Source organism: Heptranchias perlo, chromosome 16 (genome assembly GCF_035084215.1).
Source record: "Heptranchias perlo isolate sHepPer1 chromosome 16, sHepPer1.hap1, whole genome shotgun sequence".
Classification (NCBI taxonomy): Eukaryota; Metazoa; Chordata; class Chondrichthyes; order Hexanchiformes; family Hexanchidae; genus Heptranchias; species Heptranchias perlo.
In genome coordinates this window covers 26,061,481-26,085,024 of record NC_090340.1, presented here as the reverse complement: position 1 = coordinate 26,085,024, position 23,544 = coordinate 26,061,481, and the positions used below count along the sequence as shown (strand labels likewise).

Here is a 23,544-nt window from a genome sequence, read left to right as displayed (position 1 = left end):
GGGCCTGGAGGAAGCACTCCTGCTCCTCCGGGCCCACAAGTTGTGCCAGAAAGACACTTATCTGCAGTTTTGGGCCTTCTCGCCTCCTCTCACGTGAGATGAAGGAGAAAGCCCAGGAATCCTGGCCCTAGGGGTTGAAATTGCAAATTCTGCAAAAATGGAGGCCCGCAGCCTCCTTGTAGGGTTTTAGTCACCAACCCGCCTCCTGGGAGTGGGTTGGTCGCCCGCCCCTCGTCCCGTCCCGCCCCGGTGAAAACCGGAAATGGGTGGGTTGGGGGCAGGTGTGAAATGGTTGAGATTTTGAATGCCCTCCCGCCCCCAACCCACCCGTTTTTCAATGTTAAAATCGTGCCCCTGATTCTTGGTCTGAGCCGCTTTACCTGATGCAACCAGTATAGAAGTAGGGGCATCTCAATGGGCCTCAGTGCCTCCAAGTTAGAAAAGGTGGTGGGGGATTGTGGGGTGGGGGTAAGATAAATCCGCCAGGATTTCTGATCCTGATCACCACTCAGTGACGCCTTCTGGAACTGCGAGTTTGTGATATCACAATCAGGCTCTGCTGTGAGGCCTCCATTGATCAAATAGCCAGTCAATACTTCATCAAGATTCACAACAAAGAATAACTCTTGAGGAGATTCCAAAGTGTGATCCCAATCTACTGTACGTCAGTAGTGAATCTACAGACTCGTACGTCAGCACTGAATCTACAGACTCGTACGTCAGCAGTGAATCTACGGACCCGTACGTCAGCAGTGAATCTACGGACCCGTGTGTCAGCAATGAATCTAGGGACCCGTAGGTCAGCAGTGAATCTAGGGACCCGTACGTCAGCAGTGAATCTAGGGACCCGTACGTCAGCAGTGAATCTAGGGACCCGTACGTCAGCAGTGAATCTAGGGACCCGTACGTCAGCAGTGAATCTAGGGACCCGTACGTCAGCAGTGAATCTAGGGACCCGTACGTCAGCAGTGAATCTACAGACCCGTACGTCAGCAGTGAATCTACAGACCCGTACGTCAGCAGTGAATCTAGGGACCCGTACGTCAGCAGTGAATCTAGGGACCCGTACGTCAGCAGTGAATCTAGGGACCCGTACGTCAGCAGTGAATCTAGGGACCCGTACGTCAGCAGTGAATCTAGGGACCCGTACGTCAGCAGTGAATCTACGGACCCGTACGTCAGCAGTGAATCTACGGACCAGTAAGTACATCAGCAGTGAATTGAGGGACCAGTAAGTACATCAGCAGTGAATTGAGGGACCAGTAAGTACATCAGTAGTGAATCGAGGGACCAGTAAGTACATCAGTAGTGAATCGAGGGACCAGTCAGTACATCAGCAGTGAATTGAGGGACCAGTAAGTACATCAGTAGTGAATCGAGGGACCAGTAAGTACATCAGCAGTGAATTGAGGGACCAGTAAGTACATCAGCAGTGAATTGAGGGACCAGTAAGTACATCAGTAGTGAATCGAGGGACCAGTAAGTACATCAGTAGTGAATCGAGGGACCAGTCAGTACATCAGCAGTGAATTGAGGGACCAGTAAGTACATCAGTAGTGAATCGAGGGACCAGTAAGTACATCAGCAGTGAATTGAGGGACCAGTAAGTACATCAGTAGTGAATCGAGGGACCAGTAAGTACATCAGCAGTGAATTGAGGGACCAGTAAGTATATCAGTAGTGAATCGAGGGACCAGTAAGCCAGCACTGAATGTGGGGATCCATATGCCAACAGTGAATCTGGGGACTCGTAAGCCAGCAGTAAAATGACATCTATTGGAGCGCAGAGGAGAGGACAGAAGAAAGCTGGCAAGAAAAACACAGAAATCAGCCAACAAATGATCCAAAATGAGTATTATCCAGCCCGATGATTTTTACTGGGTTGCGGAGGAGAGCTGACACTTGAGCCACCTTCTCCAATAGTCTCCCAAGGAATTAATTCTGGAAATTGTCAGCTCCATGGTAGTCAGTACAGCCATTTTAATTATTCAATAAGTGATCGTGAACTGTGATGGCTTTGATTTGTATTGGTGTAATATTTAACCCCAAAGCTCCAACACAACTAATGTACTGCAAAGAATTCAAAACAATTACCTTATGGCGTTCTTACTCTTCGACGTGCCACTCCTTTAAGTTGACTGGTTAGTCTATGCATGCCTCATTCGCTCCCCTCTCCTCCCCGTCCCTCCTCTCCTGAAGGTGTTGAGTAATGCTGAGATCTGGTACCACAGACACTCTCAGCTTTTCAGTACCTTATCTAATTGGCCATTCAGCCTAGTCAATGAACAGCAAAGCCAGTGATCTCACCTTTGACCTAATCGGGTGTGTCAGCCAATCAACGTGTGCTGTCCACTGTGACATCCAAGTTAGCAAAAAGGAAAACAGAAATGGTAAGGAACTGCTAATTTTCGATATATTTTAAGAAACAATGCACACCGTAGAGGAGTCTGTTTCAGGCCGTAACACACCAAGGACTCGGGAGGACAGTGATGAGCTGTACTATATGTGCGTTATTCATATCTCTGCCCCCAGTACTCTGACCCCCCTGTGGTAGGAATTAATAAACAGTAATAAGATAAACACTAACAAGGACTGGATGTATCAGCCCTACATTGATAAATTCTTAAACTGCAACTAAACACCTTCCAACATCGAGAATGGGACAGAAAGGAAAGCACATTTTTCAATTTGTCAGAGTTCTTCCCCCTACTAATGTGTCAGCTTGCAATTTCTCTGGAAAACCAGAATTTCGGAGGTTGGGTTTGTAGCTCTGGAAACTGCCATGGTGCGGGGCTCTTTCCTACAGTGGTCTCCATCACTGGGCGGAATCTCTGCGATATGGTGGCAGCTGATAGTACTGATTCACTCAAATGCACATTAGATAGATTTCTTTCAGAAAATAACATTTTGGGATACAGCATATGAGTGATTTGAGACAAGACATGTGGGAGATGAAGCAGGCTTGGGTGGAACAGGTGACTTTGGACCTTTGGTTCCCAAAGCTTTCCACCACTAGGGGTTTCTTCACCTCATGTCTGGGTCTGTTATAGACTAATTGATAGAGATTGATTGCTATGATTAGTCAACAACTCCATCATCATTGTATCATGCAACTACCAGGATGGTTAAAGGTGAACTACATAGAATTTGCAGCACAGAAACAGGCCATTCGGCCCACAGGTCTACGCCCGTGTTTATGCACCATATGAACTTCCTCCCATCTTACTTAATCTCACCCTATCAACATATGCTTCTATTCCTTTCTCCCTCATGTGTTTATCGAGCTTCTCCTTAAATACATCTATGCTGTTTGCCTCAACCTCTCCTTGTGGTAGTGAGTTCCACATTCCCACCACTCTCTGGGTAAAGAAGTTTCTCCTGAATTCCTTATTAGATTTATTAGTGACTATCTTATATTTATAGCCACTAGTTCTGGTCTCCTCCACAAATGGAAACATCTTCTCTACATCTACCCTATTAAACCCCTTTATAATTTTAAAGGTCACCTCTCAGTCTTCTCTTTTCTAGAGAAGAGAGCCCCGACCTCAGAACTAGATGGACTTTGGTCTTTTATCGTCCAGCAATTCCTACAAAAATTCTTCCACATGGATTTACTGTGGTAACCTATTAAAACCAAAAGGCACTGAATGAGGTGCTTCCAGAAGTGTACTTTCCTCCTGTTCACCACTTTTTTGTGAAGAAGTAGAGGGGACTACACAACCGCGTTTCCCCACTTTATGCTCACGTTCACTCATTTTAGCGAATGCAGCAAATGGAAGAGGCTGCAACCCTTTTGTGCAGTATGCAGCAGACAAATTACAGTTAAAGGGCCACGTCTTCCACAGGCTATATAAACTGCTCTTTCAAGATACTTTAACACAGAACACATGTTAACTGCATCTTCAGAAAGCTTTGCATTTCTGTCCTCGGACCTAGCTTCGAATACTTGGCACTGTTTGACCAGCTGCTTTGCTTGCAAGCAGCAGCTAGCGGCTGATGCCCATCTATTTTTTCACTGAAAACAATCCCGCAGCATTCCCTGGCAAATTGCAGCGCATTCTTTCTGGCATCAATTTAAAAAGAAAGGCTCGTTACCATCAACAATGCCAAATTAAAGCTGCCGGTGCCCTTCCATATGGAATCTCTTAGAACTTTTCATCGATTTTTTTTTCCGCTGAATTGTCAGCTTTATTCGGCTGTACTCTTTCTAAGTGACGCATCCAAAAATCAATTCTTCCCTCCGAATCAGATCAACAAGTAAATAAATAACCATTGGAAAATCATTCGGTTACTCTGCGACCTTTTGGGACTGGCAGCAGCTAAGTTGAATGCAAGAAAAAGGTCAAGGATCAGAAAACGTCATTTGGGCCCAAAAATTTGACGTTATATAATTCCATTCCCTCTTAAAGAATAAAAAAAATGACTATAACAAGGTCATTAACACACTATGCCTGAAAACAGTTTGTCAATTTGGCAAAATGTTTCAGTGTTAATCCAGAATTCCTTTCCACTTAAAAAAAAGTGAGGGGTCCAACCAGAAATAACATTATTAATTATATGTATTCATACATTCTAATTGGCAGCAATTGAAAGAGATGGTAAACATATTACTATTTCTGAAGCCCTTATGCAGTTTATCTCCGTTCACATTATTGTAGTTATGACAAAGCTTAAATTTGGCAATGGTGGCCCCTCATACCACATCATAGAAGCATAGAATCTTACAGCACAGAAGGAGGTCATTTGGTCCATTGTGCCTGTGCCGACTCTTTGAAAGAGCTGTTCCAATTAGTCCCACACCCCTGCTCTTTCCCTGTAGTCTTGCAAATATTTCCCTTTCAAGTATTTATCCAATTCCCTTTTGAAAGTTATTATTGAATCTGCTTCCACCACCCTTTCAGGCAGTGCATTCCAGATCATAACAATTTGTGTAAAAAAAAATTCTTCTCATCTCCCCCCTGGTTCTTTTGCCAATTATCTTAAATGTGTGTGCTCTGGTTATCAACCCTCCTGCCAGTGGACACAGTTTCTTCCTATCTACTCTATTAAAACCCTTCATGATTTTGAACACCTCTATTAAATCTCCACTTAACCTTCTCTGTTCTAAGGAGAATAACCCCAGCTTCTCCAGTCTCTCCACAAAACTGAAGTCCCTCATCCCTGGCACCATTCTAGTAAATCTCTTCTGCACCCTCTCCAAGGCCGTGACATCCTTCCTAAAGTGTGGTGCCCAGAATTGGACACAATACTCCAGCTGAGGCCTAATCAATGTTTTATAAAGGTTTAGTGTAACTTCCTTGCTTTTGTACTCAATGCCTCTGTTTATAAAGCCAACGATCCTGTATGATAATTTAACAGCCTTATCAGCTTGTCCTGCCACTTTCATGTAATAAGAAAAGAGGATTCTCAAAGCTTGACTGCACATCAGAATCTCTACTGCTGAATTTTTAAAAACTGTCCAATCACACTTTATGCAAAATGGAAATATCAATATTGGAAATATTAAAAATGTGCTTTAACAAGTGAACTGCTCATTCAGTTTTATATGTCGGATTTTTTTCAGGATCACTGCAAAGTAAAGCGGATTGAAAGCTTGTAGGAGTCCACAAGCTTGTTTGTTCTTCAAATATATAGCCTTCAGCAAAATGCACAGTTCCAGCCCTAAAAAAAGAAATTAAATCCATTCTGTATCTGATATTAAAATGGAGAATTTGCTGGGCCGAGTTTAGAATGAGGTGTGTTGCTCACACTCTGCCTGTCAGCCTTGATGTCAACATGCTGCACTCCAGGGATTAGGACCGGGACCCTTTCAAAGAAAACCGAGGAGATCAATTCCTGGTCTGAGGGCAGCGGTTGCTAAGTGAAGGTAAGGTGATTTTCAAAAGGGAAGAAAGGAGGGAACAGCATCACCCCACACTGCTGGATACCTCCCCACAGCCCCATGCACGAGAGAGAGGAGTGAGTGTGTGAGAAATAAGAGACAGAGAAAAGGTATCATAGAGCCCCTTTTGTTGCCATGGATGAGATCATAGAAATATAGGAACAGGAGTAGGCCATTCAGCCCCTCGAGATTTTTCAACCTTAAGATAAATGTCTATCAGTATGTGGGACAGAAATGTAGGACAATGTGAACAACCAAGGAATGGATCTTTAACAGTACGTATCTAATCAGTTAACAATTAATGAACAAGTTTCATAGAACCATCGCTCTGAAGAACTCAGCAGCTGGTATTTTTAGTAGGGAGTAGCAGAGCTATTCCCTGGTGCGAGGAACAACGTCACAGAGCTTACGTAGACTTGGTGCACCAGGGCATACGGTACGTGATCTAAAAATGTGGGTCACCCAAGGAAAGGTAGAGTTTTAACACACCAAGCTGCAGATAATCGATCTGAAATATAGTAACTTTTCTCTGATGCCTAATGCTGTCTTTGGGGGCAACAAGATGCACATCATTGGTAAGGGTCTCAAAGTGATTTCTCTATTAAACCGGGAAACCATAAGCAGCGCGCATTACATTAGAGTACACAGTGCAGGCGAATGTAATATAAAGAGGAACTGATAGAGCTCCAACTGGTGAAAGCAATCACACCCATACAGCAACTGTTTGTATTGTTATATCACCTCATCATCTGAGCACAGTATGTGATACAAAACAACTAATGACTCATGAGTAATTGTACATTGTGGCAGGTTTCGATTGCTAAATAAATATATGGAGTACTGCCTTCCATTTCCTAAACCTACAAAAGAATGCTTTTCTCCTTGAAGCTTGTTAGAGAAAAAAATGAAAACATTTAAGATTTGTCCACTGAGGGACAAAATCCCTCCAAAGTAAAGCTTTCAGCTTACCACAGGAGGTTTAACGAATTACTAAATACAAGAAGGGGTAACTAGCAATGACAGTAGGATCAGTACAGCTGTTGATCAATACTAAATAACAGATTACAAAACACTCTGCAGTCACAATGTCACTCTGCCCCTGAACTATGGTCTGCCAATAGATAGAGTTCCTCGCACCAGACAGAAATCAAGGCATTGCCGCGATGAAAGGAAATCAGCACATATATTGAATGTGAAATCACACAGATAAGAGTAATACGTTCACACCCAGAAAGTGTATTAGTGTTTCTGAATGAGGGTTTAGCCCTCTCACCAAAGAACGTTGCTTTCTTGAGTGATTCAAAATCATTTTAAGGCTCAGCTATAATTCTTAGCCCTAAGTGGAAGCCCAGGAAAGTCTCCCTGATTTTTCACACATGGCTAAACAGGCATCAAATGTTGCCTAGTGCTTTTCTCAGAACACACGGGATTTCTGCAGCTAACAAGCTTTGATTTGTTTCTGAAAGGTTTCACGCAGACATTTGATTCCTCTGCTGCAAACTACTATTTTTGGTCACTGTGGGGCTAAGCAGTTTCACGGGTCATTTTGCCCTACACTGTGTACCTCAAACACAAAAGCCACCGAATAAAGAGGCTATGCAGACATGGGACCTCAGCAAGAGATTACCCCCTTCCTCTTACTCAATCTGTAATGTCATAGAGTCAGGGTGTTACCAATCTATAAGGAGGATTGGAATGAGATACTGTAAACCAGCAAGGAATCCAAAGAGTACTGTGATGCTGATTATCTAATGCTGTAATAGGTCAAGCAATATGTGCAGGGACAACACTGGAGGGACGCAATATGATAGCTATCCAGAGCTAATAAAGCAAACAGACAGAAACCAGCACTTCGAATTGTGATGGGCACCAGCTCCTAAACAAGAGGGCCTCAGTCAATCAGCAACTTATTAAGTCCAAAGATTGGATTTTTGCACGCAGTGAAACTGATGGCTAGTTCTGGCAATGTTATGGTACAAGATAAAGATGGAAGCTTTGATCTAAACTGTATTTCCTTTCTCCTGTGTCATTGCCTCATTTTTGACTTTATGCTTCACGTTTCATTATTTATCACCCAAGATTTCCTTTGATGAAGCTATGTGACCACATCAATGGATATGCAATTTTTTTTAAGGAGCCTATGGCACTCAGTGCAATATCCAACTCGGTCTTTGAATGCTTATTTGCCGTGATCTAAATGGTTCTGTCACATTGAGATACAACAAAGTCATTGCTGCTGACAATTCAGAAAAGCAGTGTTCCCAAACAATTTCATCCAACTTCGTTCATTATTAACTCACAATTGTTAGTACAGCATAGCAGCTCCTACTAAGACACTCTCTGATATACAGTCTCCACTGTATTAATAGATAGATTACCTGTAGCATCCTAAACACCTAAATCAGATGAACTGGTCATTTATTTCATTCCTGTTTGTGGGAGCTTGTTGTACACAAATTGACTGCCATGTTTCCTACATTACAAAAGTGACTACACTTCAAAAGTACTTCATTGGCTGTAAGGCACTTTGGGACATCCTGAGACCATGAAAGGCACTATAGAAATGCAAGTCCTTCTTTTTTTTCTTTCTATTCCTCCCCCCAACTTTCTCTCCTTACCTCCCCTGCTGAAGGCAGTGAACTTGTACAGTTCCACAGCTAAATGGCCATTCTTCACAGGTGAGGCAAGGTAATACGTGTCAGTAGCTTATTTTACCATGGGAGGCATTACAACCATGCCAAAATCTGTCCACTGTTCTTTTCTCCTTACTATAAATTCCTTTCAGATGTCTTCCCGCACATGAGGAGCCCTGCAGAAATATAACTTCTTGACTTGCACATAATCTAGGCTGACACTTGGAGTACTGCATTGTCAGATGATTTCAGATGAGATGTTAAATCAAGGCCCCATCTGCCTTCTCAGGTGGACGTAGTAGATCCCATGCCGCTATTTGAAGAAGAGCGGGGGAGTTCGCCCAGTATCCTGGCCAACATTTATCCCTAAACCAACACCTAAAACAGGTTATCTGGTCATTTATTTCATTGCTGTTTGTGGGCCGTATGCAAATTGACTTCTGTGTTTCCTGCTTTACAACAATGACTACACTTCAAAAGTACTTCATTGGTAATAAAGCACTTTGGGACATCCTGTGGTCGTGAAAGGCCCTATATAAAATTGACATCCATACGCACCCACTTTGAGGATATTGATCAGGAGTGGGAACCCTGGATGATTTCCCTCCACTACTGCTGTATGGCTAAGATCAGCTAGCTCAGCACAAGGAGCGAACGTGGGACAAAGAAATCTAACGTGGGACCATCCTGGTCTGTATGACTTCATACTACATTAAGCAGTGCCCTTACCAAATCAGCCATTGGGGAGCTCCTAGATTACAGATTTTTTAAAGTTGTATTTTGAAAGCTTCACCTAGTATTTGGCAGTTTTAAAAATGAACTGTATTCTTCAAGCAACTAAAATCCTGTTAATATCTTTTGGGGAAAAGAACACACACAAAAGTTCAGAGTCTAAAAGTTAACTTGTGCATAGGATAGCAACAGAGGACACAGTCCAATCAATAACGTCAATGCAGTCTGGAGCAGTGGAGAGACAATCCATTAGTGTCCTGACGTTCCCATTTTCCCAAACCGTCACATGTGCCAATTATCATCTATCATAGAATCTTACAGCATAGAAGGAGGCCATTCGGCCTATCATGCCTGTGCCGGCTCTTTGAAAGAGCTATCCAATTAGTCCTACTCCCCTGCTCTTTTCCCCATAGCCCTGCAAATTTTTCCTTTTCAAGTATATATTTAATTCCCTTTTGAAAGTTACAATTGAGTCTGCTTCCACCACCCTTTCAGGCAGTGCGTTCCAGATCATAAATACTTGCTGCATTAAAGAAAATGCTCCTCATCTTGCACCTGGTTCTTTTGCCAATTATCTTAAATCTGTGTCTTCTGGTTACTGATTTGTACAGTATTAGAAGGTTTCTAGTAATCGTGCATAGCAAATCCTCACTAGTTCTCCGATATTGCAATGGCTGAACAGCTGTTATAAAGCAGTCAATCTGATATTGGAACTGAGGAAGTATTTGAACTGTATGATCCTCATTCAATCTGCTGTTGTCTTTGTACAAAATAAACCCTTGCATCATTATTCTTTATGGATTCATGTGTATTTTATTCAGCTTCCCCAACAGCATTTCTTTCTGTTAATGATCTTATTCATTTTTCATAAAATACTAGCGAGCTCCAACAGTGGTCACTATCACTAATTTGATTTATGATATATCGTTTTTAAAAACTGTACTTCCTGGCAGAGTGAGAGTATCATCTCTCACACTAGCACGCGGGTGATTTGCCTGTGCTCGCAATGGCATTCTTATTCTATCAAAAGGTATAGTTTTCATTTATAGAAGTAAGAGAAGCAGTAAGTATTCCAGCTCTGCACAGTCAGAGACATGGACACAGTGGAACCCTGTCAGCAAAACCTGGCTATCAATTCCATCCAGCGTTCAGTTTCTTGAAGTTGGTGAATTTCATTCAGTTTCAGGTGAGATACACCAATCAAAAACCATCAAGTGCAACATCAGGAACCGCCTTCAGGAATCCAATCCTCTTCCCTTTGGCAACCAACGGGTTTTGGCGTTGTATAATTATCGTAAGAGTTCCATTCAGGTAATGCTACGACCCTGTTATTCGATGAATACTGGCAGTGCAGGGCCACAGCAGAGTTCTATGTTAAACCCACTGCAGCTGTGACCTCAAGACTATATCTCACACATTAGTAAGAAGTCTCAGTTTGTCCTTGTAACAGCACATTCCGAAAAAGAGCAGCAAAGTGGAACCATCCAAGTGGTCATTTTGATCTAGTTAGTGTGATTATAACTTGGGCTCATATCATGTGCTGCAATTCCAATTGCTATGTGCGCAATCCAAAAATTGGACGTAATTTCCAGTCTATTAAGCAACTGAAAAGTAATTTTATGTTGTGCAGAGACAAGTTTCAAATCAGTTTTTAATTTGTGTGTGTGTGTATATTTTAAGCTATTAAAGAGTAGGTTATCACGACCTCCATCACCTAGAAGGACAAGGGCAGCAGGCACATGGGAACACCATCACCTCCAAGTTCCCTCCAAGTCACACACCATCCTGACTTGGACATATATCACCGTTCCTTCATGGTCACTAGGTCAAAATCCTGGAACTCCCTACCTAACAGCACTGTGGGAGAACCTTCGCCATCCGGACTGCAGTGGTTCAAAGAGAAGACCCACCACCACCTTCTCAAGGGCGACTAGGGATGGCCAATAAATGCCGGCCTTGCCAGTGACTCCCATATTCCCAGAATGAATTTTTTTTAAATGGCCTCTACCAATTGACCACAATCTCATTAGATTTTTCCATATTTGCTCATTTTCTCGCACACTATTTATGTTGCTGTGTTCTAATAAAACAGGTTTTCTGCAATGACAGAATAGTTTCCCATTGGGTTTCTGACACTGAGGGCAGTGGGTCCCTGGGAACACGTCAATATTTCAGAGAGTTCCCCCCTGTGGAAAAGTTTGACAACACCGTGTTCATGGGAAAAGCGTTAGGCCAACAATTTTTCTTTTTTGTTGTGTGTGTGTGGGGGTGGGGGGAGAACGGAATCAGAGGGAAAAAATTGTAACGTTCACCACACGGATGTTACCTGTGAAGTGTCACTAGGAATCCCGCACTACTTATAACATTTATTTGTATCCTTGCACTGTGTGTTTGTAAACAAATGAAAAAGATTTGCCAAAAGCACTTTAACTATCAGAAACAGAGAGATTCCTGCATATATTACGCCGATTCTAACACTTCAAGAGATGCTTTGCCCAAAAATACTACATTTAAAATATTCTGTCGCCGTGCCACGTCGGTTTAAATGGCAACATTCATAAAGTTCTTTCTTTTACAGCTGCAAATTGTCTGCAGGATAAAGTCTATGAGTATAATGAATCGATAAGCCCCCGCCCGCACCTTCCCCAAAATAATAACTGGCAGATGTTTTCATCTGGTCCATCGGTCTGCGGTAGAATGGACGTGTCAACCCCCTTGCCCGCCCCTCGAAGAGGCAGCAGGAGGCGGATCGGCGTCCCAGCCCCGCTGGAGCCCGGCTCCCCACACAGACACAGAGGAGGCTGCAATACACGCACCGGGAATCGGCGGAGCCCATTCAAACAGCCCGATGCTAACTAACATCCCCGCACAACACTCCGCACTTTTGCTGCATTATAAAAAAAAGCTGCACAAGCGGCAGCGGGCTGATCCAGTTTGGAGAAAGCCCAAATCATCCGTGATCCTCTATGGCATCTTGCGAATCTGGGTTTTACTGCACCAAGATGTATAATCCAGGAACAGACTGAGACTTTGCAATGTTTAATTCGAGGCATACTCACCGGCACAGACATCTCCTGCTGCTTCTCCTCCCGGTTGCCAGGTGATTTTATTTTTTTTTGTTTGTAGCGTGTGTGTCAGTTTCACACCAGTTTCCCCCCCTGTTGGGATGACTGCCTGATTTTTCCCGAAGGCGATCAGCTGGATCCCATGTCCCCCTTTCCGCCAAGGATTGACACCCTCTGTTCTGTTCAACTTGCAGCTTTTTGGAAACAACTGCGGATTTGTGTTCTCAGCTCACTGACAGCCGCTTGCAATCTCTGACATGTAACTGATGCACGGCGCGGAACAAACTGCGCCCTGGTTAATTTCCACTCGCTTTCTCTCCTCCTCCTCCTCCTCCTCCTTTCCCCCCTTCTTCTGTCAGTCTGTCTCCCGTCTTTTCCACTCCCTCTGTTGCCTGCAGTCCGGATCCCGAGCTGCAAATTTTTTTTTTAAAAAAAACTTCTGACGGAATGCTCAGGCTTGCGACTCGGATCGGATTGATCCCTTCTTGCGATGCCTCGGTTTGTCCAGACCACAGCCACGAGCAATGCTATCACCTCCTCCTCCTCCTCCTCCTGCTCTTCCCACCCCCCCGGCTGCAATGACGAAATCGGCAACTTCACCTTAAAGGCGCCGCCAATCCGGCAGAGCGCAGGCGCTGGGACATCGGCTCAATCCAGTGGGGCGAGCTGTTATTAAAGGGGCACCGCTCCCTTCACCGACAGGGTTCAAATGTACTGCCCTGCACTGCACGTTTTGTTTAGGCTAACAGTGATCGTTGAATTAAATTGCAATAGCTTGTGATTTTTTTTTTTGGTCAACTATTGAAAAGTCCACACAAGGTCGAGTTTCAGTTCAGGGAGTGCACACCCAACTAACCTAAGTCCAAAGAGTTACGTGTTGGCAACGTCCAAGGCTTGGGAGGGACCAAGCGTGTACAGGAATACTGTTGGAGTTTAATATGCTTAAACTATGCTGCTTACCAGCACTGAGCACTGATCAGATTCCAGTTTCCTTTCCAGCCAGGACAACAATAACTTGCATTTATATAGCGCCTTTAATGTAGTAAAACATCCCAAGGCACTTCACAGGAGCGTTATCAAACAATATTTGACACTGAGCCACATAAGGAGATGTTAGGACAGGTGACCAAAAGCTTGGTCAAACAGGTAGGTTTTAAGGAGCGTCTTAAAGGTGGAGAGAGAGGTAGAGAGGCGGAGAGGTTCAGGGAGGAAGTTCCAGAGCTTAGGGCCTAGGCAATTGAAGGCACCCCTGCCAATGGAGCACCCTGTTCAGTAGGGCATTTGAGGTTATCTGAGCTGAGTGGGAAGAATCCCAGCACCCAGTGATGGGCCTACCTGTTTAGCTGTCGGGTGGTCAACCATCAACCATGTCCTGGAATACTACAGTGATGCCTGGTTCAAGTATCGGACTATCTTGTCTGCCCCAGGCGGCTGACTCAGTTCTAATCTTCCATCATCAGTGTGTCATCGAAGCCAACTTGGTCCCAAAGAGACCCCGCTTATCTTCCCCCAAGGAGGATGGTCAATGATTTATTCTCAAACCATGACATGCATTCTTTTTGGAAAAAGCACCTTTGAGCTAACAATAGATAGAAAATTCCCCCAATTTACTCAACCTTCTGTGGATTTCAATAGATAATGAACTGGAAATGCTATTCCAAGCTATTTATTTACTATTTTAGTTAAAGAAGTTAATGCCTAGTCCATTAACTCCATTAAAAAAAATCAGCAAGGTCTCAGACTTGATTGCAAGGTCTGATGCAACAGTGGTGGATGTACAATACAACTCAGTGCTCGTAGAGGGGATAAGTCAGGTCTAGTTCCTGCTCCTGGTTGTTGTCCAGTCATCCCTGTTGGAAGTGCGCATGTGTGGATACTGGGTGAGAACGGGAACAGCCGTGGCTGTGATGGTCTCCATCAGTACTCACTGTCCCTGCTCAAACATCCAAATTGCTCATCAGCACTCACTGTCCATGTTCCTACGTGGAAAATGTCACTTGGACAAGATACCAAGGCAGGGGTATATGTTCTTTCTCCTTGTGGGCCATGCATTACTTATCACTGGGCTCCATGGCCCATATATAAACGGTTACAATATGAAACTCCAAATTCAAGGAATACTTTATTGAAGGCACCACTTTTGTCACTGAAAGCTTCTAAAATTAAATTAAAGCAGTCTGTTATTTTTCTTTAATTACCAGTCATTAAGTAGCTTTTAAAGAGTTTTGACACTTAATTGATTGCAATGAATATTCTGATGATTATTCTTTTGTTGAAACAAAACCATTTGTACACATTTCTTTGTTAAATATTTGCATATGTATATATATCCCCAGAGAAGTAGGAACTGTAAAAGCTTTACTACTGCTAATCTCCATTTGCCAAATGCCTTCTTCTTGTTTTGTATTTTTCCAACTGCCTGCTCTCTGCTTATTTATCTCTGCTGGTACTTCCCACAGGTGTTCTTCACTGTCCACTTGTCATCCCACTAGTCCTGCTCTCCTTCCAGTTCTCCCAATTTCCCACTGGTCTTCTACTCTTCTGCTCATTCTTTTGTTCTCTAACTGATGTTCTTTGCTGCCCTGCTGATCCTCCTTGCTCTCTACCAATCCTCCTGCTCTACAGACAATCTTACAGTTAAAAGAAAGACTTGTATTTATATAGTGCCTTTCACAACATCAGGATGCCCCAAAGTGCTTTACATCCAATGAAATACTTTTGAAGTGTAGCCATTGTTGTAACGTAGGAAACGCAGCAGTTAATTTGCGCACAGCAAGCTCCCACAATCAGCAATGAAATAAATGACCAGATAATCTGTTTTAGATGTTGGTTGAGGGATAAATATTGGCCAGAAAAACCAGGAAGAACTCCCTGCTCTTCTTCGAATAGTCCATGGCATCCTTTACATCCCTCTGAGAGGGCAGACGGGGCCTCAATTTAACATCTTATTCGAAAGACGGCACCTCCGAAAGTGCAGCACTCCCTCACTACTGCACAGAAATATCAGCCAAGAATATGTGCTTGATAACCTGTAAGTTTTCCACTGGTGATCCTTACTCTCCCTCTGGTGCTCCTCTCTCCCATTGGCAATGCTCACTATTCCATTGGTGCTGCTTACTCTCCAATTGATGCTCCTCACTCGCCCATTGGTGTCCTTCGCTCTCAGATGGTGCTTCTCCCTCCGACGTTGATGCTTCTCATCTCCTGCTGGTGATCCTCAATCTCCTGCTGGTGCTTCTCAATCTCCCCCTGGTGATCCTCAGTATCCTGCTGGTGCTCCTCAATCTCCCCCTGGTAATCCTCAGTATCCAGCTGGTGACCCTCAATCTCCTGCTGGTGCCCCTCAGTATCCTGCTGGTGTACCTCAATCTCCCTCTGGTGCTCCTCAGTATCCTGCTGGTGATCCTCAATCTCCCCCTAGTGATCCTCAGTGTCCTGCTGGTGCTCCTCAATCTCCCCCTGGCTCACTTCACTCTATGTCCACAATTACTCTTTCTTCCGTATTTGTAATTATATTTATTTAATTGTTCAGTTTATTGATTTTGAACATCGTGGGACTGATGGATTGGACCTAAATCCATCAACGAGGAAGCAGTCATTTACACTAACAAGGTAGTAATCTTTTCCAATCCAGCAGGCCTACAGATGTCAAAAAAAACTAAATGCCCATTGAAACATAAGAACATAAGAAACAGGAGCAGGAGTAGGCTACACGGCCCCTCGAGCCTGCTCTGCCATTCAATCAGATCATGGCTGATCTTTAACCTCAACTCCACTTTCCAGCCCGATCCCCATATCCCTTGATTCCCCTAGAGTCTAAAAATCTATCTCAGCCTTGAATATACTCAATGACTCAGCATCCACAGCTCCCTGGGTTAGAGAATTCTATAGATTCACAACCCTCTGAGTGAAGAAATTTCTCCTCATCTCAATCTTAAATGGCTGACCCCTCATCCTGTGACTATGCTCTCTAGTTCTAGACTCTCCAGCTAGGGGAAACAACCTTTCAGCATCTACCCTGTCAAGCCTCCTCAGAATCTTATATGTTTCAATGAAATCACCTCTCATTCTTCTAAACTCCAGAGAGTATAGGTCCATTCTACTCAACCATTCCTCATAGGAAAACCCTCTCATCCCAGGAATTAATCTGGTGAATCTTCGTTGCACTGCCTCTAAGGTAGATGGGAAAGTAAGCTGTGAGGAGGGCACAAAAAGTCTGCAAAGGGATATAGACAGGTTAAGTGAGTGGACAAGAAGGTGGCAGATGGAGTATAATGTGGAGAAATGTGAGGTTATTCACTTTGGTAGGAAGAATAGAACAGAATATTTTTTAAATGGTGAGAAACTATTAAATGTTGGTGTCCAGAGAGACTTGGTGTCCTCGTACAAGAAACACAAAAAGTATATCCTTCCTTAGATAAGGAGACCAAAACTGATAGCAGTACTCCAGGTGAGGTCTCACCAAAGCCCTGTACAATTATAGTAAGACTTCCTTACTCTTGTACTCCAAACTCCTTGCAATAAAGGCCAACATGCCATTTGCTTTCCTAATTGCCTGCTGCACCTGCATGCTAACTTTTTGTGTTTCTTGTACGAGGACACCCAAGTCTCTCTGGACACCAACATTTAATAGTTCCAGGCTCTTCCTATCAAGTGATGTGATCCGAGCTAAATACTTTTGTCCTTGCCTTCTCCTCCTGTCACATGACTGGGAAAATAATACGGCAATGCAACATCCTGTGACAAACCTTGCAAGTTTTCACACTTACCATGTGTAATTAGATTGCTGTCCAGCCATTGCAATTTTGCATAAAAAGTGAAAATACTAGATTCTGCATGATAACAAATCACTTGCCCTATATATAATAAAAGTGCTATAGACTTTAGAGGGACATCAAGGCAGAATTCGTGAACAGTGTACTCCCCATCTGTGATGGACTTCGCAGCACTAGAATCACTGATAAGACGTTAAACTATATAACTAATAAATATTGTATCAGTTAAATGTGTTGGAGCAAGTTAAAAGCTGCCACACAATCTTAGGTTTGAAAAAAAAGTTGCAAACTACTCAAGTTTCACTTTTGCAGTTTTTAATACAGCATCTGAATCCTTTGATCGTGTTAAAAACTTGGAACACTGTCTGCTCTGACTGTTACTGTATGTAACTGTATACAACGTTATACGTGGAATTCCCCTGTAATCTGTTTCACGTAACTTTCTACCAAATCTTAGGCAAAGACATGACAAAGGAGTGTAGTAACTTTCTGTGAAGGTCACCTCAAACCACACCGTGGCATTGCAACTGTTTGTTCTGAAACAATAGCCAAACAATAAGTAAAACATCACACAGCAGATGAAGCTGTGTTACCCCCACCCGTCGCCCATGGAAGAATAATTGCATCACACTGAATAGGCCCTTATAAAGCTTTATATGACAAATACAATATACGACATAGACCAGATTTTACCGTACGTTAACTGAAGCAGTGACAACAGTTAATAAAACAAGGAATGAATACAGGGTTACAAATTAATTGATTAGTACAATAAACACTGCATGAGAGGCTTGGCATTTGCTTCACTGTGAAACTTGTACTGATGGGCAATTATGTAGAGAAATAATTCTTTAATGGGCACTTTCTTCACTCCCAACTGTATTGCTGCATTTCAAATATAGAAAGAAAAAGAAAGACTTGCATTTATTTAGCACCTTTCAAGACCTCAGGATGTCCCAAAGTGCTTTACGGCAATTAAGTACTTTGAAGTGTAGTCACTGTTGCAATGTAGGAAATGCGGCAGCCAATTTACGCACAGCAAGGTTCCACAAACAGCAATGAGCTAATGACCAGATAATCAGTTATGTTGATGTTGATTGAGATATAAACGTTGGTTGGGACTCTGAGGAGGACTCCCCTGCTCGTCTTCAAAATAGTGCAACGGGGTCCTTTACATCCACCTGAGGGGGCAGTTGGAGCCTCGGTTTAACCTCTCATCCAAAAAACCTCCAAAAGCACTCCCTCAGTGTTACACTGGGAGCGTTAGCCTAGATTCTACACTCGAGTCGCTGGAGTGAGATTGAACCCGCACCCTTCTGACTCAGAGACGAGAGTGCTACCACCGAGCCACATGTATACCACATCCACATTAAACAAGCCATCTGATAGTTTGTACTTTCCCTTTGACTATAAAGGCTGCCATTCAAAATGAAGATTTTTACTCCTACTTGTAGTGTTTTTCTATAGAGGACACATTATGAGGATCCACAGCGCATGATTTATATCCCACTTGTTGGTCTGAACTTTAAATCATTAGCGACAAATGCTTCGGAACAAAGGAGGCTGAGGGGAGATTTAATTGAGGTATATAAAATTATGACAGGACTAGATAGAGTGGATAGGGAGGACCTATTTCCCTTAGCAGTGGGGTCAATGACCAGGGGGCATAGATTTAAAGTAATTGGTAGAAGGATTAGAGGGGAGCGGAGGAGAAATTTTTTCACCCAGAGGGTGGTGGGGTCTGGAACTCACTGCCTGAAAGGGTGGTAGAGGCAGAAACCCTCAACTCATTTAAAAAGTACTTGGATGTGCACTTGAAGTGCGTAACCTACAGGGCTACGGACCAAGTGCTGGAAAGTGGGATTAAGCCGGATAGCTCTTTTTTGGCCGGCACGGACACGATGGGCCAAATGGCCTCCTTCTGTGCCGTAACTTTCTATGATTCTATGAAGGCGTAAGTGAGCTATGGCACTACAAATCAAATATAATTATTTTCACATCAGTATTCTGTTAATATATGAAAAAAGCAATGATGTAAAGTATTCTTATGTAATTTATTGATTAGTTGGGTTTAAAGGCACATCACATTCCATTGTGCTTTAATTCCAATGATATTAATGATTTATTGTTCAATGATCAGTGATTGGAAACTTGAATACTCTGAATATTCTTTTAGATTGTTCTATTCTTGAATTTTAGAACTCTTTTTAGTCTCACACTCCTCTGTTGCTGTAGCAGTTGTAGGTGCTTGGTTTCCTCTTTAACACTATGTGGAGATGCCGGTGATGGACTGGGGTTGACAATTGTAAGCAATTTACAATTGTTGGACTATAACTTGGTGTTGTAAAATTGTTTACAATCTTTAACACTAGAAAGTTCTTTACCCCTCAATAGCTCAAAACAACATAAACTTACATTTCTATCACATCTTTAATACAGAAAAAGCTTGGAGTTGAACAAGGTGCTGACATTGTGGTTCAGCCTGAGATGGTGGTCAGGAAGGGGAATGTTGTCGATAGCGGGGGTACAGAGTTATGGTGGAGGGCGTTGGCTTTGGTCTTCCCAATGTTTTGCTGGAGAAAGTTACTGCTTATCCATGACTAAATGGCAGATAAGCAACCTGTCAGTGCAGAAGCAATCGAGTGGTCGAGAGAGACGGTGGAGGATTAAAGCTGGATGTCATTAGCATACATATAGATGCTGATCCCCACATCTGCAGATGATGCCGCTAAGAGGCAGAATGTGGATTCAGAGCAGGAGGGTCCGAGAATGGATGCTCGGGAGACTCCGGAGGTGCTGGGGCAGGGGTGAGATGAGAAGCCATTGCAAGTGATGCTTTGGCTATGATTGGATAGGTAAGAGTGAAACCTAGTGAGGGCAGTCCCATGGAGATGGGCAATGTAGGAGAGGCATTGGAGGAGGATGGTGTAGTCAACAGTGTTTCAAATCCCTAGAAAGCCCAACGCTGTCCAAGTCTTGAATATTGCTCTTCAAACAATATACTTTGGACAGGATACATGAAAAAGCTTGTCACCTGACAGGTAATGCCTCTCTCACCAACTTCTCTCTCTCCATCATCACAACTTTATTCTTTTGAACCTTGGTGGTGTTCTGCCTTGGCCCTTACCTTTCACCTTGTTTTTGTAAAAACAGAATGTTTTAATACAGTATTGAAAAAGTTAATTGTCAAAAGAAATTACAGTTCCAGTAATAAGAATTTAATTTGCCAGGAAGAATTGGCAAAGTGACTGAGCACTTAGAGAAATTTGAGCTAATCAGCGAGAGCCAACGTGGATTTACAAAGGGTAGGTCATGTCTAACGAATCTAATTGAATTTTTTTAGGAAGTAACTAAAGTGTAGACAGGGGAATGTCTATGGATGTAGTTTATATGGACCTCAAGATGGCATTCGATAAGATGCCACATAAGAGACAGTCAGTTAAAATTAAATCTCATGGAATTGACAACAAATTATTGACCTGGTTAGGAGATCGGTTAGGCGGCAGAAGACAGAGAGTAGGACTGATGGTGTCTCTCAAGGGTCTGTCCTCAACTATTCACTATATTTATTAATGACTTAGATAACACAATAGAGGGCCATAAATCCAAGTTTGCCGATGGCACAAAGATAGGTATGATGTGGAGATGCCGGTGATGGACTGGGGTTGACAATTGTAAACAATTTTACAACACCAAGTTATAGTCCAACAATTTTATTTGAAAATCACAAGCTTTCGGAGGCTTTCTCCTTCCTCAGGTGAATGTGGAAATGAAATCCTCGAACCTTTCGCATTGAAAAATCACAGAACAATACCTGGTGATTACAGATAGTCTTTCCAACTGCTCGTTGCCAAGGCAATCAAAGTGTTCAGACAGAGAGGTGTTACCTACAGGGCGACAGAATATACAAACAACCAAAAAAAAAACAGAGAGAGGCAGAAATATAGAAACATCCGGAAGGAAGAGAAAGACAGCAAATGACCCGTTATATTAAAAACAGATAACTTTGTTCACTGGTGGGGTTACGTTTAGCGTGACATGAACCCAAGATCCCGGTTGAGGCCGTCCTCATGGGTGCGGAACTTGGCTATCAATTTCTGCTTGATGATTTTGCGTTGTCGTGTGTCTCGAAGGCCGCCTTGGAGTACGCCTACCCGATGGTCGGTGGCTGAATGTCCTTGACTGCTGAAGTGTTCCCCGACTGGTCTGTTTGAGGTTGGGTGGCTGTTTAAAGGCGAGTAGTGGAGGTGTGGGGATGGCCATAGCGAGGTGTTCGTCGTCATTGATGACATGTTGAAGGCTGCGGAGAACATGGCGTAGTTTCTCCGCTCCGGGGAAGTACTGGACGACGAAGGGTACTCTGGTAGAGTGAGGTAGACTGATTCTGAGGAATAGTCCATGGTGAGCTTGATGGTGGTCAAGCTCACCATGGACTACTCCTCAGAATCAGTTTCTTTCTTGGACACACGAATCTCCATCAAAGACGGGCACCTCAGCACCTCACTCTACCGCAAGCCCACGGACAACCTCACAATGCTCCACTTTTCCAGCTTCCACCCTAACCATGTCAAAGAGGCCATCCCCTATGGACAGGCCCTGCGAATACACAGGATCTGCTCAGACAAGGAGGAACGCGATGGACACCTACAGACGCTGAAAGACGCCCTAGTAAGAACGGGATATGACGCTCGACTCATCAATCGACAGTTCCGACGGGCCACAGCGAAAAATCGCATAGACCTCCTCAGAAGACTAACACGGGACGCAACCAACAGAGTACCCTTCGTCGTCCAGTACTTACCCGGAGCGGAGAAACTACGCCATGTTCTCCGCAGCCTTCAACATGTCATCAATGACGACGAACACCTCGCTAAGGCCATCCCCACACCTCCACTACTCGCCTTTAAACAGCCACCCAACCTCACACAGACCATCGTTCGTAGCAAATTACCCAGCTTTCAGGAGAACAGCGTCCACGACACCACACAACCCTGCCACGGTAACCTCTGCAAGACATGCCAGATCATCGACACAGATACCACCATCACACGAGAGGACACCACCCACCAGGTGCATGGTTCACACTCCTGTGACTCGGCCAACGTTGTCTACCTCATACGTTGCAGGAAAGGATGCCCCAGAGCATGGTACATTGGCGAGACCATGCAAACGCTGCGACAACGGATGAACGGACACCGCGCAACAATCGCCAGATAGGAGGGTTCCCTCCCAGTCGGGGAACACTTCAGCAGTCAAGGACATTCAGCCACCAACCATCGGGTAAGCGTACTCCAAGGCGGCCTTCGAGACACTCGACAACGCAAAATCGTCGAGCAGAAATTGATAGCCAAGTTCCGCACCCATGAGGACGGCCTCAACCGGGATCTTGGGTTCATGTCATGCTACACGTAACCCCACCAGCTAACAAAAGTTATCTGTTTTTAATATAACGGGTCATTTGTTGTCTTTCTCTTCCTTCTGGATGTTTCTATGTTTCTGCCTCTCTCTCTCTCTGTTTATTTTGGTTGTTTGTATATTCGGTCGCCCTGTAGGTAACACATCTCTGTCTGAACACTTTGATTGCCTTGGCAATGGGCAGTTGGAAAGACTATCTGTAATCACCAGGTATTGTTCTGTGATTTTTCAATGCGAAAGGTTCGAGGATTTCATTTCCACATTCACCTGAGGAAGGAGGAAGCCTCCGAAAGCTTGTGATTTTCAAATAAAATTGTTGGACTATAACTTGGTGTTGTAAAATTGTTTACAACAAAGATAGGTGGCATAGTAAGTAGTATAGGCTGGAGTATAAAATTAAAACGAGACACTGATAGATTAAGTGAGTGGGCAAAACTATGGCAGATGGATTTCAACGCAGGTAAGTGTGAGGTCATCCATTTTGGACCAAAAAAGGATAGATCCGAGTATTTTTTAAATGGTGAAAAGCTAGTAACAGTGGAGGTCCAAAGAGATTTAGGGGTCTATGTACACAGATCACAAAGATTAATCAAAAAGGCTAATGGAATGTTAGTTCTGGGCACTGCACCATAGAAAAGATATATTGGCCTTTGAAGGAGTGCAGCGCAGATTCAACAGAATATTACCAGGGCTCCACGGGTTAAATTGTGAGGAGAGATTACATAAACATGGCTTGTATTCCCTGGAATATAGAAGGTTAAGGGATGATTTGATTGAGGTTTTTAGGATTTTGAAAGAAAATGATAGGATAGATAGAGAAAAACTTTTTCCACTGGTGGTTTTGATGCTATTGCTAAAGGGAATGATATCAAGAGAACTCCTGTTCATCTTTAAATAGTTCCATGGGATTTTAAAGTTCACTGGCACCACTGGAACAGGCATGGTGCTTCATCTAAAGGATGGCAACACTGATATTGCAGCATTCCCTCAATCAGCCTTAATTCTGCACTTAAATCCTGGAGTAAGGCTTAGAACCCACAATC

The 23,544-nt window shown here is 43.4% G+C and overlaps 1 protein-coding gene across 2 annotated transcripts in view; it reads right to left on the bottom strand.

Annotated features, from left to right (window-relative positions):
* bcar1 (BCAR1 scaffold protein, Cas family member) overlaps positions 1-23,544 on the bottom strand; it is a 244,899-nt gene that overhangs the window by 203,293 nt on the left and 18,062 nt on the right. The window contains exon 1 of one of the 2 annotated variants that reach the window (XM_067997856.1): positions 12,306-12,852. The exons of the other annotated variant lie outside the window; for it this stretch is intronic. Within the exon in view, the coding sequence (XP_067853957.1) occupies positions 12,306-12,317 (12 nt within the window). The 5' untranslated portion in view covers positions 12,318-12,852. Of the gene's footprint in view, positions 1-12,305; positions 12,853-23,544 lie in introns of those variants that run through there. 2 annotated transcript variants of the gene reach the window in all.